Raw genomic sequence first — 27,514 nt, 5'->3', positions numbered from 1 at the left:
TGGGGTTGTGCGCTCATCTCGCTTTACAGGCCGAGGGAGCCGGCGTTTGTCTGCAGACATTTTTTCTGGGTCATGTGGCCAGCATGACTAAGCTGCTTCTGGTGCAACAGAACACTGAAAACCAGAGAAGCGCATGGAAACGCCGTTTACCTTCCCGCCAGAGCGGTACCTATTTATCTACTTGCACTTTTTGGAGTGCTTTCGAACTGCTAGGCTGGCAGGAGCTGTGACCGAGCAATGGGAGCTCACCCCATCGCGGGGATTCGAACTGCCGACCTTCTGATCGGCAAGCCCAAGAGGCTCAGTGGTTTAGACCAGACGCCCAACTATTTCCCACCAATATTCAATACAGCTTACCAAAAAGACACAGGGAAAAGTAACAAAATCCAAACCAACTAAAATTCATCCAACCGCGCAATCCAAGTAGGAGAAATTGAAGCATGAAGTCATCCATAAAATGCTTTCGAACAAGGATGGAAGGTCTGTGGCCCTAGACATTATTATTGCCATCATGATCAATTTATTCATCACCTTCTACACAATTGTTTCAATGTGATATACAATAAAAGCAGCAGAAAACCCAGTGAGAAACACCCCAAGCAGCTGATACATTTAAAGAAAAACTAAAACAGCTGGAAAAGCCTGTTGGACCAAAAATGTCCTCATTTTTTTTCAACAAAATGCAGATAGTGGGCAGCTGTCATATCTCAGCTGGATTGCAATTCCAGAGAACAGGAGCAGCCACACTAAAAGCCTTGCTCTGAGTTACTGCAGGACAAGCTTTTGATATCTGTGGAACTTGCAAGTGAAACCGCAATGATTTACTGGGTGTATAAGGGATAAGGTGGCCTGTAACCTGGTCCTGAGCTTAACAGGACCTTATGTGTTATAACAACACCTTGAATTTGCCCCATAGCAGATTGGCAGCCAGTGCAAATCCTGAAAACAATGTGTATATGCTGCCCATAGTTTGCCCCCACAAGCAACCTAGCCGCCATGTTCTGTACCAGCTTCAGCTTCCAGGCCAGCCCCCAAGGTACACACACACAGAGGGCATTGCAGTAATCCAGCCATGAGGGTACCAGTGCATGGGCAACTGTGGTCAAGCTATCCTGATGATGATGGACTCTACCTCACGCCAGTCCCAGGCAGCCAGTCGTCCATCTCATGCAGTCTCTTATGTTGCCATTTAAAGCCCTGAATTGGCCGAGGGCCCAAGTATCTTAGACAAGGCCTTCTCTCCTATCAACCTGACCCTGTTGTAAGATCAGTGGAAGAGACTCTCCTGGTGATTTCTGCGTTGACTGAGGTGTATATTGCAGGGATCCACGGAAGCCCCTTTTTGGTGTTGAAATGGCTTCCTCAATGATGTGTGCCACACAGCAACTTTGTATTATTTCAGGCACCAAATTAAAAGCCTACCTATTTCACTGAGCTATTATCAGATGATGGGATTGTGTCATTGTAAAGGTGTTTTTAAACTATGCTATTTACAGAATTTAGGAGAATGTTTTTTGTTCATTAGGTATTCTAATCTGTTTCTATGTTACCTTATTTCTTTGTAAACTGCCCATGACCAATTGGGTATAGGGCAGTACAGAAATGTCTTATTAAAAATAAATACAAATAGATTTCTGCTCATTTTGAAAAATGCTTTGAGAGCCTTATAGGCATATATATGAGTCTGAAAGCTACTGGAGTGTGGAAACATACACATAAGCCAGGACAACATGCATGTGCCCTTTGACCACCAGCTGTGTAGCTTGGCATTTGATAAGAGGCAACAAAGAAGCAGATCACGAGTGAGGTGTAGGGATCCAATGTGCATGAATCAGATATGCCAGGCAGCCAGGTAGCAAATGATCCTCAAAGGCACACAACCCAACAGCATGATGATTATTATTTTGCATTGCTAACGTTGTTTATATTACTAATATCCTTTATATTCTGCTTCCCGGCGACCTCAAAAATTAGCCCATGGAGCTATTTCCAATCATAAAGCAACAACTATTTCAAACTGGAGAGGGATCCAAGATCCACTTCAAGCACACTCCTTGAATGTAAGAGGAGCCTGTTGGATCAGGCTAATGACCCATCTAGTCCAGTATCTACAGTTATAAAATTATATACAGGGTGGGTAATGTGAGACCTTCCCTGGATGTGGCTGGACTACAGCTCCCATCACTGACCATTGCCAATGCTGGCTGGGGCTGATGGGAGTTGGAGTTCAACAACATCTGGAAGACCACGGCTTCTCAACCCCCAAATATAGATGATTCCTGAGAACTGCCCCTATGGTTAGGGGTGGGGAGTCATCACATACATGAGTCAGCTTGACTCCATCTCTGGGGGACACTCAGGGAGAACTATGCAGATGCAAGATTGGTCACATGAACAAGCAGTTTTGAAAGAAAATTAAGAACACAGCCAAAGAGACTAAGAAAGTCTAAGAAATTTTTTGTTTTTTGGGACCAAAGTGTATACATGCAAGCTTTCCCATTTCCCAGAACTCATCAGATACTTTTCATGGTGCTGCACTAGAAAAGGCACTGTATAGCACAGCAGCATAATGGAGGAGACTTTTGGAGAAGAAGAGGTCTCCAGCCCAACTTCAGCACTGCAATGTCTCCATTATGTAGAGTTCTCAGAGCTGCCTCGGGGATTGTAAAGAGTTCAGAAAGTGAACAGGTATCTGTAATGTCAGATTGAGGAATTGCAATGGAATTCTCATCGTTACCCAAGACTGCAGTTCTCATGGTTTGGAAATCAAAGCACTTTTACAAGACAAATTAACAAATCTGCCTTTTAATCCAGAGTGCATCACTCAGTGTGGAAGGCAGCAATTTTGACAAAAAGATAATTCACATTATCATCCAAGATTACACTCCTTGTGGTTTCTTGGAAGGGGTGTGGGGACAGAAATCAAAGCATTCTTTAACAAGCGAGATTAAGAAATATCATTTTCAATAAAGAGTGTGTGACTCAGTGTGGAAGGCATCAATTCTGGCTGAAGGATGTTTCACTTCCAACATTGTAAGAAAAGCATCGTTTGTGGAAACGGCCTCTAAACATGTTCTTTAGAAAGACTTCTGTGTAAGAGTGTGTGTTTAAAAAAAACACAAGACTAAAGCATACTGGGTTGTATCCAGATAAGTCAAATTCAGGGGAGTCCCACTGAATTTAATGGATTTAGGTTAGCCACTAACTTGCCCTTTGATTTTAAATAGATATAGTCTGAATATGACAACCCACTTTTTGAATTTCCTGCTTTTAGACTGCAAATATAAAACATATGTTGGGGTTGCTAGCCTATTCCAAAACTGATTCTTCTTATTTCTGCTCTACCTCAACATTCATCTCTGCAAACAACCTGGAATAAGCATGGATCAGAGGAACTTTTTACTGGCATGTGTCAAACACTCAGAGTTTGAGGGCTGCAGAAATAACCTTAGGCTACCATCAGAACAAGACAGGAGTGCCTGGCGTGCTCTGGTCCATGGGGTCACAAAGAGTCGGACACGACTAAACAATAAAAACCTTTGCAATATGTGTGTATTAATGCTGAATTATTTTAACAATAAAAACTAAAAAAAAAATATCTACTTATCTCACACTGATAACAGGGCATTTCTACAGCTATCGGATAATAGCCACAATGGCTATGTTTGACCACCGTCAAATATGGTATGCGTCTGGATAACATTTGCTGGAAAATCTAGGGCATGGGTAGGCAAACTAAGGCCCGGGGGCCAGATTCAGCCCAATCACCTTCTAAATCCAGCCTGCGGACGGTCTGGGAATCAGCGTGGTTTTCCATGAGTAGAATGTGTCCTTTTACTTAAAATGCATCTCTGGGTTATTTGTGGGGCATAGGAATACGTTCATTTCCCCCCTCAAAATATAGTCTGGCCCCCCACAAGGTCTGAGGGACAGTGAAAAAGTTTGCTGACCCCTAATCTAGGGAGTCTGGTTGGCCATAGTGAGGGTGCTGAACTAGATGTTTCACCGTCTGATCCAGCAGCCAAGCTCCTCTTATTCTCCTATGTTTTAGCTAGACTGGGACTTGACAGCCCTTCCAATGGAGGGTGCCTTCAAACAAAAAACTGTCTTCTGTAAAACAGGATACGTAGTTGCCTTAATGATAAGCCTTCCGAAAATGGTACTCATCTCTTGTCCCCATTCCCAGGAATTCTCTCCTGGTTCATAATATAGAAATGGGTGAAGTAATCATTCCAAATGCATGCATCTTAGCATCCTGGTGAAGAGTCACTTGGAAATCTCACAGTCCCCCTCCCAGAACAAACACAGAGAGACACACATCTGGATGGAGAACAACTATGATATCATGTCAAATGCAGATGGAGTACTGATCCAAGTGGAGAAGAGGCTCAACAAAACAAAAGTTTGTTTAGCAGGGTCACAGCAAACAAGAAAAAGTACAGGGCTACATAGCCTGAGCACCTATGAAGCAGGTTGGCTTGGGAAGAGTGGCCTCCTGAATGCTGACCGTGCACTCTCAGAATCTTGTCTTACATTGTGAGCAGAAGAAGAACTTGCATGGCTGGGAGTGATAATTACAAGGAGGATAAATATGGATTCTGAATCTGTCAAGTACAAAGTAGGGCAAGTGGGCCTGATTTGGACAAAGCCCAGTCGAAACCAAACCTACTTGTGGGGATCTCAGCTTGGGCCAAATCAAGACAGCCATGGCCAGACTGAGTTGTCCAGAGTGAATTGGGACTGTCAGGGGGCAGGGCATGAGGTGAGAAGGCTGCAAGGCATCTGCTTCCCTGAGTGCTCTCAACAGGGATTCAGAATTTAATCCTCCTCCACTCACCTTCTTGGTGAGTGGCAGATTCAATCCTGCAGGCTGCAGGGTGCTCTTCTGCAAGTGCTTTAAAAAGGGACCACAAGGCTCATCTAGCCCAACCCAACCCCCTGCAATGCAGGAATCTTTTGCCCAACATGGGGCTCAAACTCATGACCTTGAGATTAAGAGTCTCATGCTCTATCAACAGGAACAGCACTTGCAAAGAAGCAGCCTGCAGGGTTGACCCCCTCCTGTTCCTGAAGGGAGGGGGTTGGCACAGAATCTGCTCCTGCACCCCTCCTAACCATATGCTTATTTGGGGTTTTAAAAACCCCTAATGGAACGTTAGCCTTGCACCCACATTTATCTGGAGCTGTATTTGGGCTGTATCAGGTGTCCCTTGGGTTGGCGCAGATCAGGGGCAATCTTGGCTCTACCCTGTGCCATACTTTGTGAGCGCCTGCCTCAGAACCCAAGACCTTTCAGGCAGAAAGTTTACGGTACTATTGATTTCAGGACTGGCCCCCTACCATAAGGCAAAGGTGGGTGGTTGCCTCAGATGACAGTTGCTGAGGGGCAGGCGGCAGCAGTCCCCATGGCCACCCCACTTCTCTTGGAGGACAGAGATGAGCAGACGTTGGAGCCACTTAGCTCGAAGTGGTCTACAATGCCGGGTAGCAGCACTCTTAGTTTCTGGCGAAGGCCATTTCTGATCCGACCTGGAGCCTGATGGACCCTGGGATCCTCTGCGCACAAAGACTGACGCTCCCCCGCCGAGTTTGGGCCCTTCCCCAACTGAAGGAAGCCGTAAAATTTAGAGAAAGTGGCGAGAGCTAGGAACGCGGAACTAAACCTGCTGCTGCCTTCTGCATCATCACCTGCCAGCAAGCCCCACTGAGCACTAGGGCGGCTTGTTTCTTAGTAAATACGTTAAGGCTCAGGTGCGCGCCGCGCCGAGGAGACAACCGCGCCCACTTTTACGCGCAAGAAAGGCGCGATTTTTTATTTTTTTTAGATGGGGGGGTGTAGGGAAACCATCTCGGTTCTCCAGCCTTTTCCCCCAACGAAAGAGCCTTTCCTCTCCTCCTCCCCCCCATACAAACCCCACTTCCTTCACCGCCCCTCTCACCTCTTCCAGCGCCACCACGGCCCCCCGGCACTTCTGCAATTTGGAGGCGAAGCTGGAAGCCGCCGGCGAGCTGAGATCCTCCGAAGTCACGGCCACGAACTCGGAGACGCTGATCTGCTCCGGCATGTTGCTGCGAGAGGCGTAACCTTGGAGATCGGGGCGCAGTTGCAGCCGGGGAGAAGAAGGGAGGGAGATGGGGTTGTGGGGGAGAAAGTCATCCAAAAGTAAGGCAGAGGCGGCGAGGGAAAGGGAGCCTTCGAAGGAAGGAGGAAGAAGTTAAGAGTGACAGGAGAGCGAAGCGAAACAGCGGAGAAGTGGAGAGAAAAGAGGGGAGGGCAGAAGCGTGGCCAAATCCGTCTTTTCCAGCCCTTTCTGGTCAATTTCGTATCACATCCCCGAGGTTTGGCTTCTCTCTCTAGTGCGTAAATGACGAGCGGCGCCTCTTCTCCGACCTCTTGTAAGTTTCTTTCCCTCCCTCGGTGCCTGGCTGGTTGGAACAGAGGCTTTCATGGCAGTCACGTGGGGATATTGTTACGCCGCCGCTGCCTGTGAGCCTGCAAGCGCGGATTTTTGGCCCGGAGCCTGTTAAAGACAAAGTGCACCCAGTTGCCCTTCTTCCCTTTCTCCCCAAGCTGCGGAGATCCTCCTCTCTGGAAAAACGAGCAGCCTATCAACGCAGAGCTAAGGCGGTGCGCCTGATCCAGCACGTTTTTTACGCGCACGTAAGTTCCCGTCGAGTTTAATGGGGCTTACTCCCGAGTCAGTTTGCAAAGGCGCAGCCTTCTTGCAGTTGCAGCCCTAGCGATCGGGGCTTTACTCTCCAAGAGAGCTCAGGGCTGGAGCGTTTTTGCTGTTGTGTTGGTGGTTCTCCAGTTTTGTTTTGCTTTTTAACTGCCGGTTTTACATACGCTCTCAGAGCTGCTCAGCGTTTCAAAGAGCCAGAAGGAACATGTTGAAGTTTTGCCACGCGATTCTGCTCAGGAAAAGGCGCCCCATTTTATGCACAGTTTACCCCTCGCAGAGTTTCAATTCCCCCTCAACCCTTAACAAACTACAGTGCCCAGAATTCTTTGAAGGCGCGGCATGTGCTTTGAATGTGCTTTAAAAGGGATAGTGCGCACCCAGGTACGTAAAGCCAGGTCTCCTGCACAGAATATTTACAGCTTTTGAAATCTGGATCCCTTCATAGGTAAGGAGAAACACATACACTTAAGAGGTGTGGCTTGTTCCAGCACTGCAAAGCTCTTGTCTTCTTTTAAACGTTTAGTTATCTCATTGCCCGTTGCTGAACACTCTAGGCCAGACTTTGGCAACCTGGTGCCCTCCAGCTGCTTTGGACTACAACTCCCATCAGCCTCGGCCAGCATGTGCTGATGGGAGTTGTAGTCCAAAGCAGTTGGAGGGCACCAATTTGGCAAGTGCTGCTTTAGGCAGTGTCTGTACTCCCCACACCTGTCCTCTTCTTCACAAACAAGTCCAAATATATATATATGCTTAAACAGTGTAAAAGAGAAAGATTAATATCACCTCCCAATTTCCTTCCAGCCAGCTGATACCACCAAATGCTGTGTGAATCAGTTTGCTATGTCTATAATGTACAAAAAATATATAGGTGCAGGCCATAGCAACCCTGTGCATGCTTAACTGGGAAGAAGCTCAACTGAGCGCAGGCACATTTATACTGGAGAAAACATACATAGTTGTCAACCTTCATGGATAACTACCTACCTGCCTATTGGTTAAGAGCCTGAACAAACATGAAAGTAAAGCCCTCCCCTCTCAGTTCAAAGGGACCCTGTTTCAGGACAGTGAACATAGCATTTGCAGCCTCCATTACCACAGTAGCAAATATAAAAGAACAAGTTGTCCATTCATTCTGTTATTATTTTTACTAATTAATTAATTAAGTGCCGACACTAATGTCCTAGAGCAGGTTACAGCGGCTAAAACTATGCTGAAAACAGTTGGATTTGATATCCCGCTTTATCACTACCTGAAGGAGTCTCAAAGCGGCTAACATTCTCCTTTCCCTTCCTCCCCCACAAGAAACACTCTGTGAGGTGAGTGAGGCTGAGAGACTTCAGAGAAGTGTGACTTGCCCAAGGTCACCCAGCAGCTGCATGTGGAGGAGCAGAGACGCAAACCCGGTTCACCAGATTACGAGTCTACCGCTCTTAACCACTACACCACACTGGCTCTGTAGTGTGCTGAAAGAGGTGTTTCTTTAGCCTTTGCCCAAAGCTGTACTGTGGTACCTCGGGTTACAGACGCTTCAGGTTAGAGACTCCGCTAACCCAGAAATAGTACCTTGGGTTAAGAACTTTGCTTCAGGATGAGAACAGAAATTGTGCGGCGGCAGCAGCGCGGTGGCAGCGGGAGGCCCCATTAGCTAAAGTGGTACCTCAGGTTAAGAACACTTTCAGGTTAAGAACGGACCTCCAGAACAAATTAAGTTCTTAACCCGAGGTACCACTGTATAATGAAGATTCCTAACACACCTCAGTGGGGAGGGAGTTCTACAACTCTGGAGCTGCCACTGATAAGGCCCTCTCCCAGGCCAACAGCTTCTGAAAGTGGTAGAACAAACAATACGTCCTCTTCTGCCATTCTTAACTCCTAAGAGGGTCTATAGGGAAGGAGACAATCTTTCAGGTTTTGGGGGGCTGAGAAGTTTGTGGTTTAAACTAGTGTGAGCTCCTTGACTTGAGCCTAGAAACAGACGGGGAACTTGTGCAATCCATTTAGAACACTGCCTTTCAGTGTCAAAAACATTCCCAGGTCAGCTTACAGCTGCCACCATTTGCACACTGGCTGTCCTGGAATCTTTTAGTGAAGGGCAGTTCAGAAATACCTCAGATAAATAAAAACCTAGAGCAAAACAGTAACAATACAAACTGCAGCAATTGAAAACAATGCCATCACGTATTTGTAGCCCAGAATCCCTCAGCTTGGTGCCTTCCAGATGTTTTGAACTACAACTCCCATCAGCCCCAGTCATCATGGTCAATGCTCAGGGATGATGGGACCTTGTTGTTGTTTAGTCGTTTAGTCGTGTCCGACTCTTCGTGACCCCATGGACCAGAGCACGCCAGGCACTCCTGTCTTCCACTGCCTCCCGCAGTTTGGTCAGACTCATGTTTGTAGCTTCGAGAACACTGTCCAACCATCTCGTCTTCTGTCGTCCCCTTCTCCTTGTGCCCTCCATCTTTCCCAACATCAGGGTCTTTTCCAGGGAGTCTTCTCTTCTCATGAGGTGGCCAAAGTATTGGAGCCTCAGCTTCACGATCTGTCCTTCCAGTGAGCACTCAGGGCTGATTTCCTTAAGAATGGATGGGTTTGATCTTCTTGCAGTCCATGGGACTCTCAAGAGTCTCCTCCAGCACCATAATTCAAAAGCACCAGTTCTTCGGCGATCAGCCTTCTTTATGGTCCTGTAGATGGGACCTGTAGTCTAGCAAATCTCCCATCCTATGCTCCAGACAATAAAGTTCCAGGGGACTTACTTTTGAGTAAACATGCATAAGAGGATTTAGGTGTATAAGAGGATTCTTTCTACCAGGTGCAAATACTCTGAGGACAACACTGTGGTGAAGTTGATTTGGTGCCCCCACCCCACATACTTCATCTGTAGACTCAGTATCAGCCAGCCTCTGCTTCTGGCTACGTCTAGAAGGACCACAGGATGCCAACCAGGAATATGATGCTGCCAGACTTGTATCAGTGCCAGTGCTGATGGCATGCCACTCACAGTCGATTCCTGCAAGCCTCCAGATTATCTGGGACTGTTTTGTCTCCTTGAACCAAAGGGTGTGTAACAGGGACGCGGACTTAGAAAAAATATTGGGGGGGCCCGGGAAAGCTCATGAATAATAAATAAGCTCATGAATATGCAAATAAAGTGGCTCCGGCCCTAAATAGGGCAAGCCACGCCCCCCAGCCAGCCGATTGGCTGGCTGGGAGGTGTGGCCAGTCGGGATTCCCCTGTTCTCGCGGGATTTCCGGCAGTGCCTCCGATTAGGGCGCGCGGCTGGCTGGCTGGCGAAGGAGCAGGTGAGGAGGAGGCGGGGGACGGCGGCGGCGCTCTGCTGAAAGGGCGCCCGCCCGAGATTATTGGGGGGGCTGAGCCCCCCCAAAAAATTTTTTGAGGGGGCTCGAGCCCCCTCAAGCCCCATGGAGTCGGCGCCTATGGTGTGTAATCACTCTGTACAGGACATTGTTTCCTGTGGGCAAAACAAGCCTGGGCGTGGTCTCTCAGTCATTAACCTGGCTTTGTTGTCCTCCCTCCTTTAAAAGGCTCTTCTAAAGTGGAAAAGGCAGTTTGGCCTCTTTAGCCATTGCAGCTTGTGCGAGAGAGCAAAAGGTTAGGAGGCTGCAACCAGGATCTCTTTCTCCACTGTTCCTTTCTCACACTCCTTTCTCCCTGTATTTGTATCTTGCACCCAAGAGCTTTCTCTACAAGGGCAAATCCCCAGACATGCCCTGGGTTTTTGTTTTCTTTTTGCCAAAAGTACTATGTGGATGACAGAGCGCCTTCTCAAGGTCTCCCTGCCCAGCCAATCAATAAGACAGGATGACTCTGGCATGGACCCAAATAAATGACTCTCAGGGAGAGACAGAAATATAGTCACCTTAAGTCTGCCAGGGATTCACTGCCCCTGCTCTTTAGGCCTCTGACAGCTGGGTAAGAGGCAGAAGTTCACCAGGGAAAGCTCTCCCAACCATGTTATCTTCCACCAGGAAAATCTCCAGCTGTTCAGTTTCTGCCTGTTATGCAGCTGTTTATGGACCAGAAAACGAGGTGTTACTATTGGTATATAAAGCCCTCAACAGCTTGGGACTGATTTACTTGAAGGACATATTGTCCCATTCATATTTGCCCACTCTACAATCTCTCAATCTCTCTCTCTCTCTCTCTCTCTCACACACACACACACACACACACACACACCGGAGATGATGGAAGTACAGCAGCAGAGAGGTCATTCAGCATGCAACTTAAGGGTTAATCACGTTAGTGTTAAAGTCAGCTAAAAAGAGGGGGACAGGTTAGGTTTGCTTAGCAACCAGGCGAGTGGCACGATCTTCAATTAGATGACATGTGTTCTGATTGGCTGCATAGTTCTGAGGGAACTTTTTTCTGTATGTTTGGTTGAGTGTCACCCTGCTATGTTCAAGGCCTGAACAAAGAAAGACAAAACCTCTCTACTTATTTCTCCTCAAATTATACATTGCTTTTGTTCTGTTTGCTTAGTAAAGTGTTTTAAAGACTTTTCTCACTGGGCTTGTGTCTGTGTTATTGAAGTGACTTTGCTAATAGGGTGCAACAGAAAAAGTGTTTTAGTCTGTTCCTCATCATTTTAGTTATTTATTTCTTCCTTTGTATGCCACATACTTGGACTGACCATGTTCCTCACAGTGGGTAATAACGTTTCCTCAGAAGCCCTTCCCCTTGGACTACTTCCAAATGAGTCTTGCTTTGGAATGTGGCCTTAAATATTATTCCAGAAGGATTAAGGGCACGCGCTTAACAATCCTATTGGATTCAATCAGCTTTAAGAGGGCTGAACAATCCAATATAGGAATGCTGAAAGCTACCTTATACCAGGTCAAACTAATTATCCATCTCTCTAACCTGGTACTTACCAGCCTGACTGCAGTGGCACTTTCAGTCTTGTCCAATCTGCTGCCCCTCCAGATGTTTGGGATCAAAATTCCCATCTTTAGCCGAGCTGCTGGGAGTTGTGGTCCAAAACATCTGGCTCCTGCTCTTTTCTGTGTTCCTCCTGCTCATTCTGCCTAGTGGAGCCCTCGACCTCTGTCCCAGAGTCCTGTCCTGTTGCCACCACTATGCAAGTGAGCCTATCATGCAGATTTTAAAGATTAAACAAAACACAACAAAACCTGAGCAAGGATGACTGGGCTTTTCTTCCATAGCAGTTCCAAGGAATTCTGGGCTCACCGCCACTGCCAGAATGGCTTTCGCTATCGTATGAGGTTCGGGCTGGGAAGGGAAGGGAAGGTGATCCCACTGTATGTGAGCTGAGATCCCACTGCCGAGATCACTTTGGGACCTGCTGGCTGCTGCATTCTCTCTCCTCTACTCTCCCCCCTCCCCCTCTCCCACAGGCCTTTCGGGGAAATGATTGCAGGATAGAGAGTTGTGCAAGAACGCAGGAGTCTGACGCTCCACAGTAACTGAGGGAAGGTAGACTTTGTGGAAGCACAAATACAGAATGGAGCCTACATTCCTCTCCGTTTGTGCTTCTGCATGGGCCTCACTTCCAGCTCCCAGAAATGCTTTGCAGGCTGAAGCCAGCACGGGAAGGAGAAAATGTTAATGTTTATACAGAAAGATTAATAGCCATTACTTGTGGTTTCTGTTTTGAAAGATAACTTTCTATCTTTCTCCTCTTACGTTCCCTCTTAAACCCAGATTTCCTGCCAACTTTCCTATCACTCTTTCCCCCTGTTCTTTCTTGGGCTCTCCTGGTTTTGCAACATGTGACACCACACTGTTACAACTGTACAGTGCTACCTCGGGTTACATACACTTCAGGTTACAAACGCTTCAGGTTACGTACTCCACTAACCCAGAAATATTACCTCAGGTTAAGAACTTTGCTTCAGGATGAGAACAGAAATTGTGCTCCAGCGGCACGGCAGCAGCAGTGGGAAGTCCTCATTAGCTAAAGTGGTGCTTCAGGTTAAGAACAGTTTCAGGTTAAGAATGGACCTCCGGAATGAATTAGGTACTTAACCTGAGGTACCACTGTATCAGGAAGCCAAGGCTGGATGAGGTAGCTAAGCTTGAACAGGTGAAACAGCAACTTATGGCATTTCTTTTTAACCCTGTGTCCCTACCCCTCACTTTTCCTTTATCATCAAGTTTTAGACTGTAGGCTCCTCAGGGCAGGGACCTTCTCCTCTATACTCTCCATTCAAGTGTACTTGGGGCACTTCCTGATGGTCAGTTTTCGGGTGGGATTCAGTCGCATCCTGGCAAATCTAGGCTGCACAATTAAAGCGGAGTTGGGCGCTCTTGCTAAACAATCCCGCTTCCCCAGAAGACTGGAGATTTTGCGAAAAGGAAAGCATGAGAAAAATGCACTGGGAAGAGTGAAATAACGCAACGTCATCTAACATCCTCCCCATCAACAAATCAGGGTGAACGCTTGTTAAATGGCAAAGGTCATCTGATCTCTCTGCAAACAAATCAGACCAAATGCTCACTGAACAGGTCACGTGGAAGTAACCTTTGAGGACAGTTGATGAGGGTGCATTTAAGTATACTTAGAGGTCAGTTGACAAGGTGGCATTCAATTTTAGGAAATGATATACAACAAATTGAAGAAAATGTTCCATTTAACATTTGTTAAAAAACCTGAAGCATTTTTGTTAGGGATTGTAGGGAAAGACCTGCCAAAAAAGCTGAAAAACATCTTCATGTATGCGACAACGACTGCAAGAGTTTTATTTTTATTTTTTTATAAAAAAATTTATTGGTTTTACAAAAAATTTTATAGACAATACAAACAAATAAAGAAACAAACAAACATGTATAATTTCGTATCCTTTTTTTCATAAACCTCGCTACTTCGACTCCCCCAAACCTCCCCTTTCTACATCCCAATTTCCAAAATTATTTCAGCAAATCCTAACATGACTGCAAGAGTTTTAATAGCACAAGGATGGAAGACTGAAGAAACCCCAACTAAAGAATCATGGCAAGAAAAATTGACGGGCTATGCAGAACTGGCAAAACTGACATATAAGCTACGGGACAAGGATAACTGTGACTTTAAAGATGAAGGGGAACCCTTTACAAAGTATTTGAAGATGCAACAAAGTGAACTGGTCTCCTTGGCAGGTTTTGAATAAACATTCACAAACCTTTTATTGATAATAATCAGCTAAATAGTTTGAGGATCTATACAACTTTGTAACATGCAGAAAACAGCAGTCTCAGAGAAACCAAAGACTGGAACTGAGGGAAGTCAGGGGGGCGGGAGTGGGTGGGTTTTGTGTGGGAGGGTGAGGGGAGGGAGGAAAAATGGGGGGGGGGAGAAGGATGATATGTTTTTGGATAATATGTTTTGTTTTAATTTTGAATAAAAACAAAATTTAAAAAAAACAAAGCACTACAGGGGTGGGTTGACGAGGTGCCAGCCCTAGCTGTCGGGGCTCATCCCATCACTGTGAGACCCTGGCTTGTGTAGCAGGATGTGTATACAGCACTGTCTCATTTTATGATCAGTTTGCTAAAATTATGCATAGGAAGCTGGTGGATCCTAACATTTGCTTTTGCATCCATCTGAGGATCACCAGGGCACGGTTGAGAGGAGAGGTCCAGACTTGGAGGAGATGGTAGCATTTTCTGTAGCTCAACAACTGGGGGCATTATGGGGGAAAGAGGCAGTTTTCTACTCGGTGCCATTGCTCCCAGATGCCGGGAATGCTGCTTGCAAGTTCCTCCCCTTGGTTACTGCTGCTGCTTTCCAGCAAAAGTCCTTGGTCTAAAAACCCTCCACTGCTAATTTATTACAGATGGAAATTCCTGTTTGGAGAGATGAGGGGAAACCTGAGTTCTGGGAAGGCGACGGGGCAGCCAGTCTGGATTTACAGAAAATGCTGCACAAAAACCCTGGATTCATCACATTCTTCTGGCAAGAGGGGGGGGGACGAGACCACCTGGGTGGGTGGATGAGGGAACCCCAACAACCTCCAAATGTAAAAAGGGAGCTGGGGAAAGAACAGGGAGACCTCCCAGCCTGCCTCTGTCATTTGCATCTCTCTGGTTAGGGAGATTTTAAACTCCTCAGCCTATTACAGGAATGGGGAATCCCACATGTTATTGGAGTTTGACTCCCATTAGGGATGGGCGAACAGTCAGTTTAAAGTTCTTTCAGTTTCTCTTCAGTAATCCACATTTCCACATCAGTTTGCAATTATTATTATTATTATTATTATTATTATTATTATTATTATTAAATGTTTCCATGAAAATCTGGTGGTATTTTAGTGCATATTTCGAATATACACATATTTGCAAACAGTTTCCCCTAACACAATACATTTTTGTATGCTGCTTTCACTAATGTATGCATTTTTATGCATACTTTACCCTTGTACATTCATTTTTATACACATTCCTTGGTTGGAGAACCTCACTACAAAATTAGGAGAACTCTGAATTGCAAAGGATGGTTGTCTTTCAGGTCACTTATTGTTTCAGGAGGTGCAAATTAGGCAACGTGCAAATTGAATCAACTTTCTCCACCATCCCTGCCTCCCACAGTCCCCTGCCATTGGGTATGCTGGATACAGATGATGGGAGCTAGAGTTCAACAACATCTGGAGTGGTCTCCTTTTCCCACAAGAAGCAGGCGTGATGCTTGCGAAGCAAATTATTTCTGCAATTGAAAGCCTTACTGTGAAAGCCGTCCAGAGTAGCTGGGGCAACCCAGTCAGATGGGCAGGGTCAAATAAAACCATTATTATTAACAAAGATGTGAGGGCTATGTGCCACAAACACATAAAGACATACGAACCTAGATCAGGCCAATGGCTCATCTAGTCCAATGCTAGTATGGTGCTGGCACACATTGCATAGCACCTCTGGTTCACCGGAAATGCTATATGATCAAACTCTATCTGACCTTATAGGAACATAAGACATGGGTAGGCAAACTAAGGCCTGGGGGCCGGATCCGGCCCAATCACCTTCTAAATCTGACCCACGGATGGTCCGGGAATCAGTGTGTTTTTACATGAGTAGAATGTGTCCTTTTATTTAAAATGCACCTCTGGGTTATTTGTGGGGCATAGGAATTCGTTCATTATTTTTTCCAAAATATAATCCGGCTCCCACAAGGTCTGAGGGACAGTGGACCGGCCCCCTGCTGAAAAAGTTTGCTGACCCCTGACATAAGACAGAGCCTGCTGGCAGGCCCTCCAAGTGCCCCTATTTTCCGAGGACAGTCCCAGTTCTGATTTGATCCTGGAATGTCCCACTTCCCACCCAACCTGTGGGTCCCCAGATGTTGCTGGACTACAAGTCCCATCATCCCTCAGCTCTGTCCTTGCTAGCTAGGGGTGATGGGAGTTGGAGTTCAACAACATCTGGGGACCCACAGGTTGAGAAAGGCTGCCTTAGAGCAACCTAGTTAGATGGGTGGGGTATAACAACAACAACAACGATGATATGATGGAATAGGATGTCCCTGTTTTCATCGGTTATGTGCAGCATCCTCACCAGGTGCCAATGGGAAGCCGAAAAGCATGACCTGAGTGCAACAGCATTCTCCCCACCTGTAATTTCCAGCAACTTGCATCCAGAGGGGATGCTGCTTTTGGCCGTGCCAATGACAAAACATTTTGGCTAGCAACTATAGCCTTACCAGTCATGTCTTTCAAAGGCATCCAAGCAAGTGGCCATCACTGCCTCTTGTGAGCTCAAGTTCCACATGAAGAAGTCCTTTCTTTCATCTGTCCCGAATCTTCCAACACTCAGCCTCATTGGATGGCCCTGAGTTCTAGCATTGCAAGAGCGGGAGAAAAACCTATCACTATCTACTTTCTCCACAGCAGATTACGTTTGAGTATGACTCAAGTTTGTTGCTCAGCTTAGTTCGCTCTTGAATCCTTAAATTGATAGTGCAGCAAGCCAGGACTGCCTGAATGCAACACGTACACTGATGCTATCTAAGCATTGTAAACTCAAAAAGTGCTAGCACAAAGCATTCCCTCAGAAGCACTGCTGCTGAAAAAGGCCGTAACACTTAACAGGCATGGGCCCTGCCTTATCTGTGGGCTTTCTTGGGGAATTCCCCCTGCTTATGGCACTTGGCCCAGACTCTGTAGCAAAGGGCAGCTCCTGCCCTTGAGGAAGCCTCTTAATTCAGCCGCTCAAAAGGGACTCTGCTAATGTATCTTCAGGTACAATTAGAGGATTCCTAGCAAGTTGCAGATATAAATCTCTTCAAAATGGCAAGAACAGAAATAGAAGCATAGCAGAGTTGGAGGCAGCCCTGTAGGTGCGGAAGCGCCAACCTTTTCAATGCCAGTGGGCATATGTGGTATTTTGGAATAGTGCCATGGGTGCAAGTCACAAAATGGCTGCTGTGGGTGTGACATAACGCAAGATGTATAAAAGCAGAAAAAGGGACAGGACCAGAAAATGCTGTAGGTATGACCCTCCTTTCAATCAACCACCCACATTGGGGGGGGGGGAGAGAGAAGGTACCTGCATTAACTACCACCACATTCCAAGAATGACGCTGTTTATACCTCCCTTCAGGAAAGGTGGATTTTCAATCCTGCCATCCCCCCCAAAAAATGTGGGTGGGATTAAGTGTGTGTGTGTGTGTGTGTGTGTGTGTGTGTGTGTGTGTGTAATGCAGGAGAGACCAAGCCACTGCAATTAGGAGCTGATAAAGAAAAGCAAAAAGTCTCCCAGGCATCGTGGGTTTTTTAGAAGGTATTTACTGAGACTTTTCATGGGCACCTTGAAGGGACGCGGGTGGCGCTGTGGGTTAAACCACAGAGCCTAGAACTTGCCGATCAGAAGGTCGGCAATTCGAATCCCCGCAACGGGGTGAGCTCCCATTGCTCGGTCCCTGCTCCTGCCAGCAGTTTGAAAGCACGTCAAAGTGCAAGTAGATAAATAGGTACCACTCTGGCGGGAAGGTAAATGGCATTTCCATGTGCTGCTCTGGTTCGCCAGAAGCAGCTTAGTCATGCTGGCCACATGACTCGGAAGCTGTACGCCGGCTCCCTCGGCCAGTAAAGCGAGATGAGCGCCGCAACCCCAGAGTCGTCCATGACTGGACCTAATGGTCAGGGGTCCCTTTACCCTTTACCTGGGCACCTTAGAAGGTACCGGTGGGCACACTGGCCCCCATGGGCACCACATTGGTGACGCCTGCTGACCATCCAGTCCAACCTTTTGTTGAATGCAGGAAACCCAAAGCGAGAGCAACCCTGACCCATGGCTGACCTCCCTTGAGGGAGAGGCCACTGGCAAGTCCAGCATTTTCATCATTGCCTGACATGGCTTAGAGAAAGAGGAAGAAGAAAAAGAGAATGACAATGAGAAAGATTAGCAGGTCTGCGTTAATGATCTGTGGGCCTCCAGATGATGCTGGACTACAACTCCCATCATTCCTGACTGTTGGCCAGGTTGGCAGGGGGTTGACGGGACTTGGGAGTCCTATATTTAGCCCCCCATCCCTGATCTACATAATAATCTATGGGCAGCCTGGTTAACCACTTACTGCCCAAAAAGTCTCCAAGAGACTTACAAAATATTTGAAAAACATGAACATTAATACAATATATCATTTTTTATAAAAAAAATCCGTACAAAACACCTACAAATAACATAGCAAGTGGCAGCAAGAAATCCCCCCACCCCACCCCGGGAGTAAATTAAAAAGCAGATTCCTTGGAGTAGCTGTAAATCCAGCCATTTCTCTGCCCTTAAAGTATTTTCTGTTCTTCCTTGTTCAGCAGACAGCCACATGGGGGCAGCCTATGTCAATACATCCCAAATACTTCTCCAAAAAGCCTCAGTAATTTGGGGGGATTTGTTTGTCTTGTTCAGGATTCTGTGGACTTGAAAGTGGCTTTGACTGCCAGCTTCGTCTCAGGCTGCATTCAGACAGCACTTTATTCCATTTTCCTGATAAATTTTCAGGTTTTGTGATCTTTCACACAACGTAAAAAAGTCGCTTCTGGGAACCCAGTGGCATCCAGCATGGAAGTTCCCCACTTGTTTGTGATAATTGCTTACGGTGGGAGAGAAAATTGTGGAACTAAATTCAGAGCGCTATTCCGGCCTACAGCTCTTTTCCCGGCATTTCCACAAGTGAATTGAGGGAACGAAAGCGCACATGTGCATGAGAGGTGGGTGGCAACATGGAGGTATATTGATTCAAAAGCCATAGTCCCATAAGGCAACAGGTGAGAAAGTAAAGGGACCCCTGACCATTAGGTCCAGTCAAGGATGACACTGGGGTTGCGGCGCTCATTTCGCTTTACTGGCTGAGGGAGCCGGCATACAGCTTCCGGGTCATGTGGCCAGCATGACTAAGCCGCTTCTGGCGAACCAGAGCAGCACATGGAAACGCCGTTTACCTTCCCGCCAGAGTGGTACCTATTTATCTACTTGCACTTTTGTGCTTTCGAACTGCTACGTTGGCAAGGATCATTAATTCTTGCGTTTCTAATCAGGAAAGCTAACAGAACAATCCCTGTGTCTGAACGCACTGTCAGTGTTGCCCTGTAGGAAAATCAGCAGAGGGGGTGAATTGGATTTCCCAGTCATTGCCTCTAGTTGTTTACTATCTGCTACGTATTTGGGTTCCCTGCCTTCTGCCCCAATGGGAACCAGCCACTACTAGTCCCAGCCAAATAGGAGGGCTGGTTAAACGTTTCCCGACCAGGAGGACCTAATGGCTACTCTAGTGAGGCAGGCGCCTGGAAATGGCACTTGAAAACAGTCGGCTAACCAGGAAACAGTGGTCCTGGTGGCTTGCCGTATGGGCAAGGGACACACGCTGAAGATTTCCGTTCTCGGCCCAGCAGCTCCTGCAAAAGCGGCGAGTGAGTCAGCGCTATGGGTGGCAATCACAAAATGGCTGCCACAGGGAGCGTCCCAGATCACAACATGGCTGCCTGTGGGGAAGTGTGGCATAATGGTTGCCACATTTAAGAGCAGAACAGGAGGCAGGACTGCAAAATGGTATCAGCATGCTGCCCCACCCCAAATAAATGGGGGGTGGGAAAGGCACCTATATCAATTACTATCACATCAGTTCATGGAAAGAAATTATTTGCACCTATCCTCTGTTTGCAATGGGAGGGTGGTCATCAAATGTCAGCGTCCCACAATGTGTGGGCATGTTTTATGGGGTTGGGTTGGTTCAGTATAGGAGAGGCTGAGCCACTGCAACCAGGAACTGAACAGGAGGAGCCAACAGTCTTTCATGTATTGTGGATTTTTTTTAGCATTTAGAGACCTACAGGAGTTACATAGGGACGCGGGTGGCACTGTTGGTTAAACCACAGAGCCTAGGACTTGCTGATCAGAAGGTTGGCGGTTCAAATCCCTGCAATGGGGTAAGCTCCCGTTGCTCAGTCCCTGCTCTTGCCAACCTAGCAGTTCGAAAGCACGTCAAAGTGCAAGTAGATAAATAGGTACCACTCTGGCGGGAAGGTAAACGGCGTTTCCATGTGCTGCTCTGGTTCGCCAGAAGTGGCTTAATCATGCTTGCCACATGACCCAGAAGCTGTACGCTGGTTCTCTCGGCCAATAAAGCGAAATGAGCGCCGCAACCCCAGAGTTGGCCACGACTGGACCTAATGGTCAGGGGTTCCTTTACCTTTACCGGAGTTACACTGGTGCCTGAAGGCATCGTGTTAGTGAACCCTGAGTTAAAAGTTTGGGACATAGTAATGCATTTCTTTATTGGTTGCATTTATCTCCCACCTTTATTTCCATGGAGTCTCAAGGTGGCCCACATGGTTCTCTCCCTCCTCATTTAATTCCCACAGCAACCCTGTGAGGTGGGTTAGGCTGAGAGGTTGTGACTGGCCTAAAGTCGCCCAACGAGCTTCATGGCTGAGTGGGGATTTGAACCCTGGTCTCCCAGGTCCTAGTCTGGCATGCTTAGAAATATCTACCCTCTCCCCCACAACAAAATACAAAAAAACCTAACGACCACGGAAATAGAACTCAAAATAGGTCCCTGCTTGGTTCAAACATTTTATTTCATTTTTTGCTGTTGTTCACAAAACACACATCACCAAGTGCCTCAAGTTTAGAACAAAACAAAACAAAACCCTCACATACATCTCCACCCACCAGGCCAAAAGTTACAGAAAACCTAGAAGTCTTTAAATACTCAGTCCCAAACAAAAGCCACACAGCAGAACAGTGTCAAAGAGGGATTCCATTATAAATACAGTGCAATGATTATATACAACTTTTTACAATATTTAAGACAGGACCAGGGACGACGCTGGGCCCAAATAACATGTTAAAGGCCTTGTACACAGGGGGAAGCACTGAAGAATCAAAACAGGCCTCCCTCTTCTCTGAACATATGGTGAATTAAGACTAAAGTTGAGCTGCGATTTCATTGTTGGCACATGCTCAACCCATATTACAATCTAGATTCAGAAACTGGTTAAAAAAACCCAACAACATCCAGTGAAACAGGACCATGGAGAAATAATGTTCTACAAAACAGCCTCCCCCAACCTGGTGCACTCCAGATGTTTTGGACAACAACTGTGCTGGTAGTTCAAAACACCTAGAAGATGCCAGGTCTACACCAAACCACGTTTCGAAACAATTGCAGGCAACTGAATGCTGCAGAAATTTGGTATCCCAGAAGGGTTGATGAAGCCCCAAACTCACAACTCATTTTGCTATGTACAAAGTAAAGAACCTCGTCTATGCAAATAAATCACTTAAGACAATTCAGTTCCAAAAGCTTATTTTCAAACAGGTATATAACAGATAGCCCTTAAGTGTCCTTCTGTCGCAGAAAAGGAATGACTACCCCCCCCAAAAAAAATAGCACTGTGGCATTTCTTACCCAAGGCTTTCATGCCCATTCCCCCCCACCCCCACCCCAGCTTTCCAGACAAACCTCAAAATAATCTATACCATATTAAAGCGCTACCAGAGTTTAAAGTGAGGTTGGCAACTGGCAACCCAGTGGTTGAATCCAGGATGAATTCATGCTCTGTGTCCCGTTAATTTGGGAGGGTACTAAGAATTGAACGGTGTTCCACGCAACTGGTGTATTTGGTCACATGATGGTGTGATTTCAAAATGCAAAGTAAGCCCTGATTGGCTGGGCCACCTTAGGATGAAGCCCATCTTTCTTTCTTTCTTTCTTTCTTTCTTTCTTTCTTTCTTTCTTTCTTTCTTTCTTTACAGTAGCTGCAGGGAACAAACAACTCACTAAAAAAGATAAATAATGTACATGAAATCTTCTCCTCAAAGCACAATTTTCACCCTTTTATGTTTCCCTAATGAATTAGGGAATGGAACACTTTCCAGATATTTTAATGTGCTGTATCAGGAAAAAATGTTTTGCAAAGGAGGGCTGCATTCACTCAACACACTTGTTGTCGTGCAGGGACTGTGTCAAGCTGATCCCTGCTAGTGGAAACAGCAGATATCAGCAGCAGGCCACACAGTCCAAGGCAGCAACTAGTCAGTCTCACTTTCTTGCAATCCACACCTTCACGCTATTGCTTGATTATTTAGTGCTACGACAAACTCCTAGTCCTTACTGAGGTATTGCACTTCCATCCGCCTAGATTTCAACATGGCAAATTGCTGGTGGGGACTGCCATGACATAATGCTCCAACAACAAAACAAGTCTTTGAAAGCAGAAAATTAGCATGCCAGAAGAAAAGGGCAGGCCCACACCCTTAACATCCCATTTTCCACATGCAGGAACTTTTAAAAATAAACACAGGAGAACAATATGTATTATGCAAGTTCCTCCTACAGCCTGAAGTGCTATAGACCTGATGCAGGTTTGCTGCCCCAGTAAAACTAAGCCTAATTCAGCCATGGAAAAGTGATCATCAGGAGGCAAACCCATGGCTCAAATCCTATGATTTAAAGACCAGCTTAACTTATTCGTGGAATTTGGTGTCATGCACCATGAGGACAAGGAGTATGTGAGATTGAGGATCTGTTCAAACTGGGATGCAATTTGTGCTTTGAAGATCAGGCAGGAACCAGACATGTTGGCGGATGGCTGTGTACCCTCTGCTGTAAGTTCACCTGCCCAGTTCTCCCTGAACAGCTCTCTAGAATGAACGGCACTCATGGTGACAGAGCTCCAATCAAAGTACTACACCTCTAATCCTGGATTCAGAGTAAATGAGGCTGCAAGGAGGAGTGTTTCCAAATCTCCACGGTCACCATGAATACCCAAGCAAAATGTTTGGTTCCAAGACTCTCGATTCATTCCACAAAGAAGTTCTCTCTCTCTCTCTCTCTCTCTCTCTCTCTCTCTCTCTCTCTCTGTGTGTGTGTGTGTTATAGACAAAGAGAGAGAGGCAGAGAGAGAGAGAGACAAGGAACAGTTCAGAGCAGCAGCACCTCCAAAGGCAGCATGTTATTTGGTCAGGAGCATCAGAACAAATGAAACCATAGTTCCCTGAGAAAGTATGCATCCCCTATAGCAGAGTTGGGGGACCTGTGGCCATTCCAGATGTTTTGGGATCAGCACTCCCACCAGACCCAGACAGCAAGGTCAGTCATCAAGAATGATACATCTAAATTGCACCCCAACTTTCTCTCATAGATCATCTAGAGAAACTGGAAGCTTGGGCTTGATGGTTCATCATGCTGCTATTTTACACTCGCAGCTGACAATGCATGAAGCGAAGGTGGGAAAGCTCCCCACATAATGTGATGTTCAGAGACTTTCACTAAACGTTTCTGGGGAGAAGAGAAAGATGGTATTTTCAGGGACTGGCCTGTGTTTTGTCTAGCTCTGCAAGGACATTAAAAAAACAAGAACTGGCGGGACATCAACTTTTAGAGGGCAATGAACACAGCAAGAAGAACCAGCAAGGTTTTGTGCTTGCCAGGCAAATTCTATGCAGCTCCAAAGCTTCCTAGGCTCCTACAGCAATGGGTCCAGCCAAAGGAGCTTCCCTGTTTTATATTTCTTGGTCATGGATGGGACAAGCTTAGGAAAAGGCCTTGCTCGCTCACTTACTAAGCCAAATTAAGGAACTGGACTGCCACCTTTGATACCCAAAGATGACGAGCCCCAATACAATAAGGCTCTGTTAGGCAGGAGGATTTGGTGGCAATGGTGAGGTTGAAGATTAAAATTGAACTGAACCAATAAGGCATTGCTGGGGAATCTGCAGTCCTCTCCAGATGTTGGGAGTCCAACAACATCTGGAGGGCCAAAGGTACCCCAATCCCTGCTTTAAGAGTTCCAATCTTTCCAGCTGAGTTCCTCCAACACCTCAAAGAAGTTGAGCTACTTCATCTGGCGATTATGAATGATGAGAGATTACATCCTCTGGTGTACCTAAATTTGGGAGGCGGGCAGGGATGCGGAACCCTCTGGCCTTCTGGATGTTCCTGGGACTCCAACTCCCATCATCCCTCATCAATAACACTGCTGATCGGGGCTGGTGGGAGTTGGAGTCTGACAACGTCTGGAGGAGTCAGACAACTCTAGCGGAAGAAAGAATGCTTTGCCCAAGGCAGAACTGTCTGAAGGAAGGAGCAGGGTTCTGCCAACCAGAAAATGGCTCCATTTCCAAGGATGAGGCTACCCTTGGAAATGAAGAGGACAGATCACTTTGCATGGCCTAAGTCCAAAAAGTGCAGCTTAGCCTCTCCATAGTCGTCTTAGCAAGGCATGTGCACGGCTTGCTTAGAACTCAGCCTGCAAAAAATAAGCCAACCTCACGTTCTAGCTACCGTAGGAGACAAAGAAAACCTTCCCCTACCCTCCTGATACAGTAGAGAACCTGTGGTCCTCCCAGTGTTCAACAACAAGTCCCATCAGCCCCAGCCAGCCTGGAATGATGGGAGCTGCAGTCCAACAGGTTCCCCAGCCGTACATTTCAGATTTAGAGCATCACATGGTGCATTCTCAGGAGGAAGCATGCGACCTTGCAGCTTCATACCAGAGCGCACTGGAAAGGAAGTTTCAAGTTTAATCGGCTTCACCAGGATGGGCTTTTAGCTCAGACACATTGTGCCACAGGACTGATACTTGGAGAGGAATCGCAGCAGTAGCAGGAGAGTACCCTGTGCCAAGCAGTTGTTAAAAATATTACTTCTCCCGGCAGATTGGCCCATAATTTCAGGGTGCCAAAGCCAAGGAAAAGGGCTCACTTGCACATCTCCTGCTGCTGGGATTAGCGCAGTTGCTTTGCCAGCCAGAATCACACCTGGTGCTACCGATACGGCCCTAAATGGACCATTTCTGCCTTGGAGAGAAATTGGAGCAAAACAAGGAAGCATCATGGGGTTAAGGTTTCAAGGGTCCCTAGGAAAGTCACAGACTTAGGCTATTCTAGCTGCTGGCACCACGAGTGGAGTGGAGGGATAATCACCCAGCTTGCAACCTCTGCAGAAGGAAAAGGGGTGGGAGGGGGGTCCCCCCATGGCAGCTGTTGGCACTTCTCATTGGATTAAGGGGGGGGAGTGTCACGCACAACGTCCACGATGGTTTCAGAAAAGTCTGAGATGAGTAAGAATCTCTCGGAGAGCTGCTTGTGGAGGTCTTGGCAGCCAGGTTCCACTGGGCCCAAATGCAAGCAGGTGCCCCAAGGCAGAAAAGCCCCGAGGCTCTGGAGTGGAGGGAAATAGCACCATGAAAAGGGCCTGGGATCCTGGGGGCTCAGTTCTTTAGCAGGTCGCCCAAGTCGTAGGCCTCAAATAAGTCGCTGACGCCCTCGCCCTCCTCCAGCCCCCACAGGTAGTCCTCTTGGTCAAGGGGAGGGGAGAAGGTGACAAAGGGCCCCACGTCACCATAGGAAGCGGAAGGGAGTTGGTCCTCGGTCTGTTGCAGGAGGTGGTGGGGCAGCTCCAGGAAGCCGTCTTCCCCCTCCATCAGGCAGCTGGGCAGCTCAGTCTTCACGGTCTCGACTGGGGAAAGACACAAAGAGAAGGGAGGAGTGGTGGCTGGTACCCACTGGGAGAAGGGCCTTCTCAGTGATGGCTCCGACCTGGTGGAATGCTCTGTCCCATGAAACTAGGGCCCTACAGGATTTAACCTCCTTTCACCGGGCCTGTAAGACAGAGCTATTCCGCCTGGCCTTTAATTTGAACTCAGCCTGATCTTTTATTTCCCTTCTCTTCCCTCCCCCTCCCCTTTTATGAAGATTACCTGCTCTGAGACCCCACAGCTAATTCTCCCCTGGCCTCCTAGCTGGCCCAAGTAGGGCCAATTTAGCCAGCTAGCCCTAGGGATTATCTAATTGATTTTTGAATTTTATTGTTATTCATGTTTTTATACTGTGTTTTATGCTGCTTTTACAATTAAGTGTTTTAAATTTGTTTTTTAGCCGCCCTGAGCCCAGTTTTTGAACCGGGAAGGGTGGGGTATAAATAAAAAATTATTATTATTATTATTATTATTATTATTATTATTATTATTATTAGCAGAAGGCAGGGAGCCCCAACAGTTTCAAGGGGTTGGAACAATGCCCCTATGAGGAAGGGTCGCAGCACTTGGGGCTTTTTTAGGCAAGAGGTGACATGAGAAAAGTTTATACAATTGTGCATTGCATGGAGAAAATGGGGAGCGAAAAGGCTTTCTCCCTCTCTCAAGACACTTGTGGACATCCAGTGAAGCTGAAGATTCAGGACAGATAAAAGTCCTTCTTTCTGCAGCACATAAATGATGGCACTTCCTCCCACAACAGGCAAGGATGGCCACCAACTTGGATGGAGGATCAGACTAATACACAGGAGGACAAGTTCATGGCTACGGACTATGATGGCTATGTTCTGTCTCCACGATCGGAGGCAGTAATTGTCATGGGCCAGTAGTCAGCCTTACCTGCTGAACAGCAGCCTGAAGGGGGAGAAGGCAGAGTGACTCCACCAGCAGCTGATCAGCCTTCAAGGACTCAGAGAAGGCACTGCTGAGAACCAGCTGGCTTCAGCCTTCTGAAGCAGAGCTTACAGCAACAGTCAGATGCTGGAATGCTTGTAGTTCCCGGCCCTACCTTGCTGCTTCCTGCTCTCCATCTGGACCCTTGGCTCTGTGTCCATCTGGATTCCCTGATCTGTAGACTGTCTGACTTTATATGCGGATTCTGCTATCAGGCAAGAGTTCCTTGGAGACTCCTAACCCATCTCCTTGCCTTGTTTAGCATCACAGCAGTTTCAGGAGCTGCTGTTTAAATTCCTCACAAGGCTCTGGGGTGGTGCGAGAGTGCAGGGCATTGTAGGAAACGAAAACGGTGGCCACAAGACCCAACTACTGGGTGCTGCTGCCGGGTTAAGCAGGAAGGGACCAAGGAAGGATGCTTTGGCCCAGGGCGCTCTGCCCCGAGACAAGCAAATAAACCAGTTTGGAGAGCATTGCTGGAAAGGTGGGGGGGGGGGGTTCCTGCAGAGACACCTTGCAGAAACCAAAATACAATCCACTGGTGCAAAAGTGCCAAGGCATTGGTTATCCAGACCCCTGAGATTTTACCTTTCACTGTTGGGGGGTCGCTGCTCTCCTGGGGTGCTGGAGCAGGAGCAGGGAAGCTGCCTTCCTTGGCTGGGCTCTCCTCCAGGATTTCCTCAGGACAGAGGTATACCTCAATGGGGCCGTTGTTGCTTTTCAGATGCAGCTGGACATTCTCCTGGCCAGAAAAGAGGAAAGCGGTGTGAGACTAGAGAACAACCTGTCACCTACCAAGCCAAACACAACTCACTGAGATCTGGGGCAGAGGCTAGGAAGGTAAGCTATCACACACACCCCTCCCCCAGGAGGCCACATTACATGGGGAAGGCTTAAATACCCAGGAAGAAGCTGCTAGTCAGAGTGGACAGCATTAGGGTAGTTGGACA

At 47.1% G+C, this 27,514-nt stretch overlaps 2 protein-coding genes across 3 annotated transcripts in view; both read right to left on the bottom strand.

Moving 5' to 3' along the window:
* ASAP3 (ArfGAP with SH3 domain, ankyrin repeat and PH domain 3) overlaps positions 1–6,439 on the bottom strand; it is an 80,026-nt gene extending 73,587 nt beyond the window's left edge. For both annotated transcript variants that reach the window (XR_014010095.1, XM_081201925.1), the window contains exon 1: positions 5,940–6,439. Coding sequence is in view for 1 of the 2 variants with exons in the window: in XM_081201925.1 (XP_081058051.1) it covers positions 5,940–6,065 (126 nt within the window). In the remaining variant the exon portion in view is untranslated. The remainder of the gene's footprint in view (positions 1–5,939) is intronic.
* Positions 6,440–20,690: 14,251 nt separating this feature from the next.
* E2F2 (E2F transcription factor 2) overlaps positions 20,691–27,514 on the bottom strand; it is a 45,152-nt gene continuing 38,328 nt past the window's right edge. The window contains exons 6-7 of the mRNA XM_081202004.1: positions 27,153–27,306; positions 20,691–25,594 (exon numbers count right to left, since the gene is read on the bottom strand). Of these exons, the coding sequence (XP_081058130.1) occupies positions 25,347–25,594; positions 27,153–27,306 (402 nt within the window). The 3' untranslated portion in view covers positions 20,691–25,346. The remainder of the gene's footprint in view (positions 25,595–27,152; positions 27,307–27,514) is intronic.

Source organism: Podarcis bocagei (genome assembly GCF_964188305.1).
Source record: "Podarcis bocagei genome assembly, chromosome: 7".
Lineage (NCBI taxonomy): Eukaryota > Metazoa > Chordata > Lepidosauria > Squamata > Lacertidae > Podarcis > Podarcis bocagei.
The sequence above is the reverse complement of the archived record's forward strand: the minus strand, read 5'-3'. Positions and strand labels throughout refer to the sequence as shown.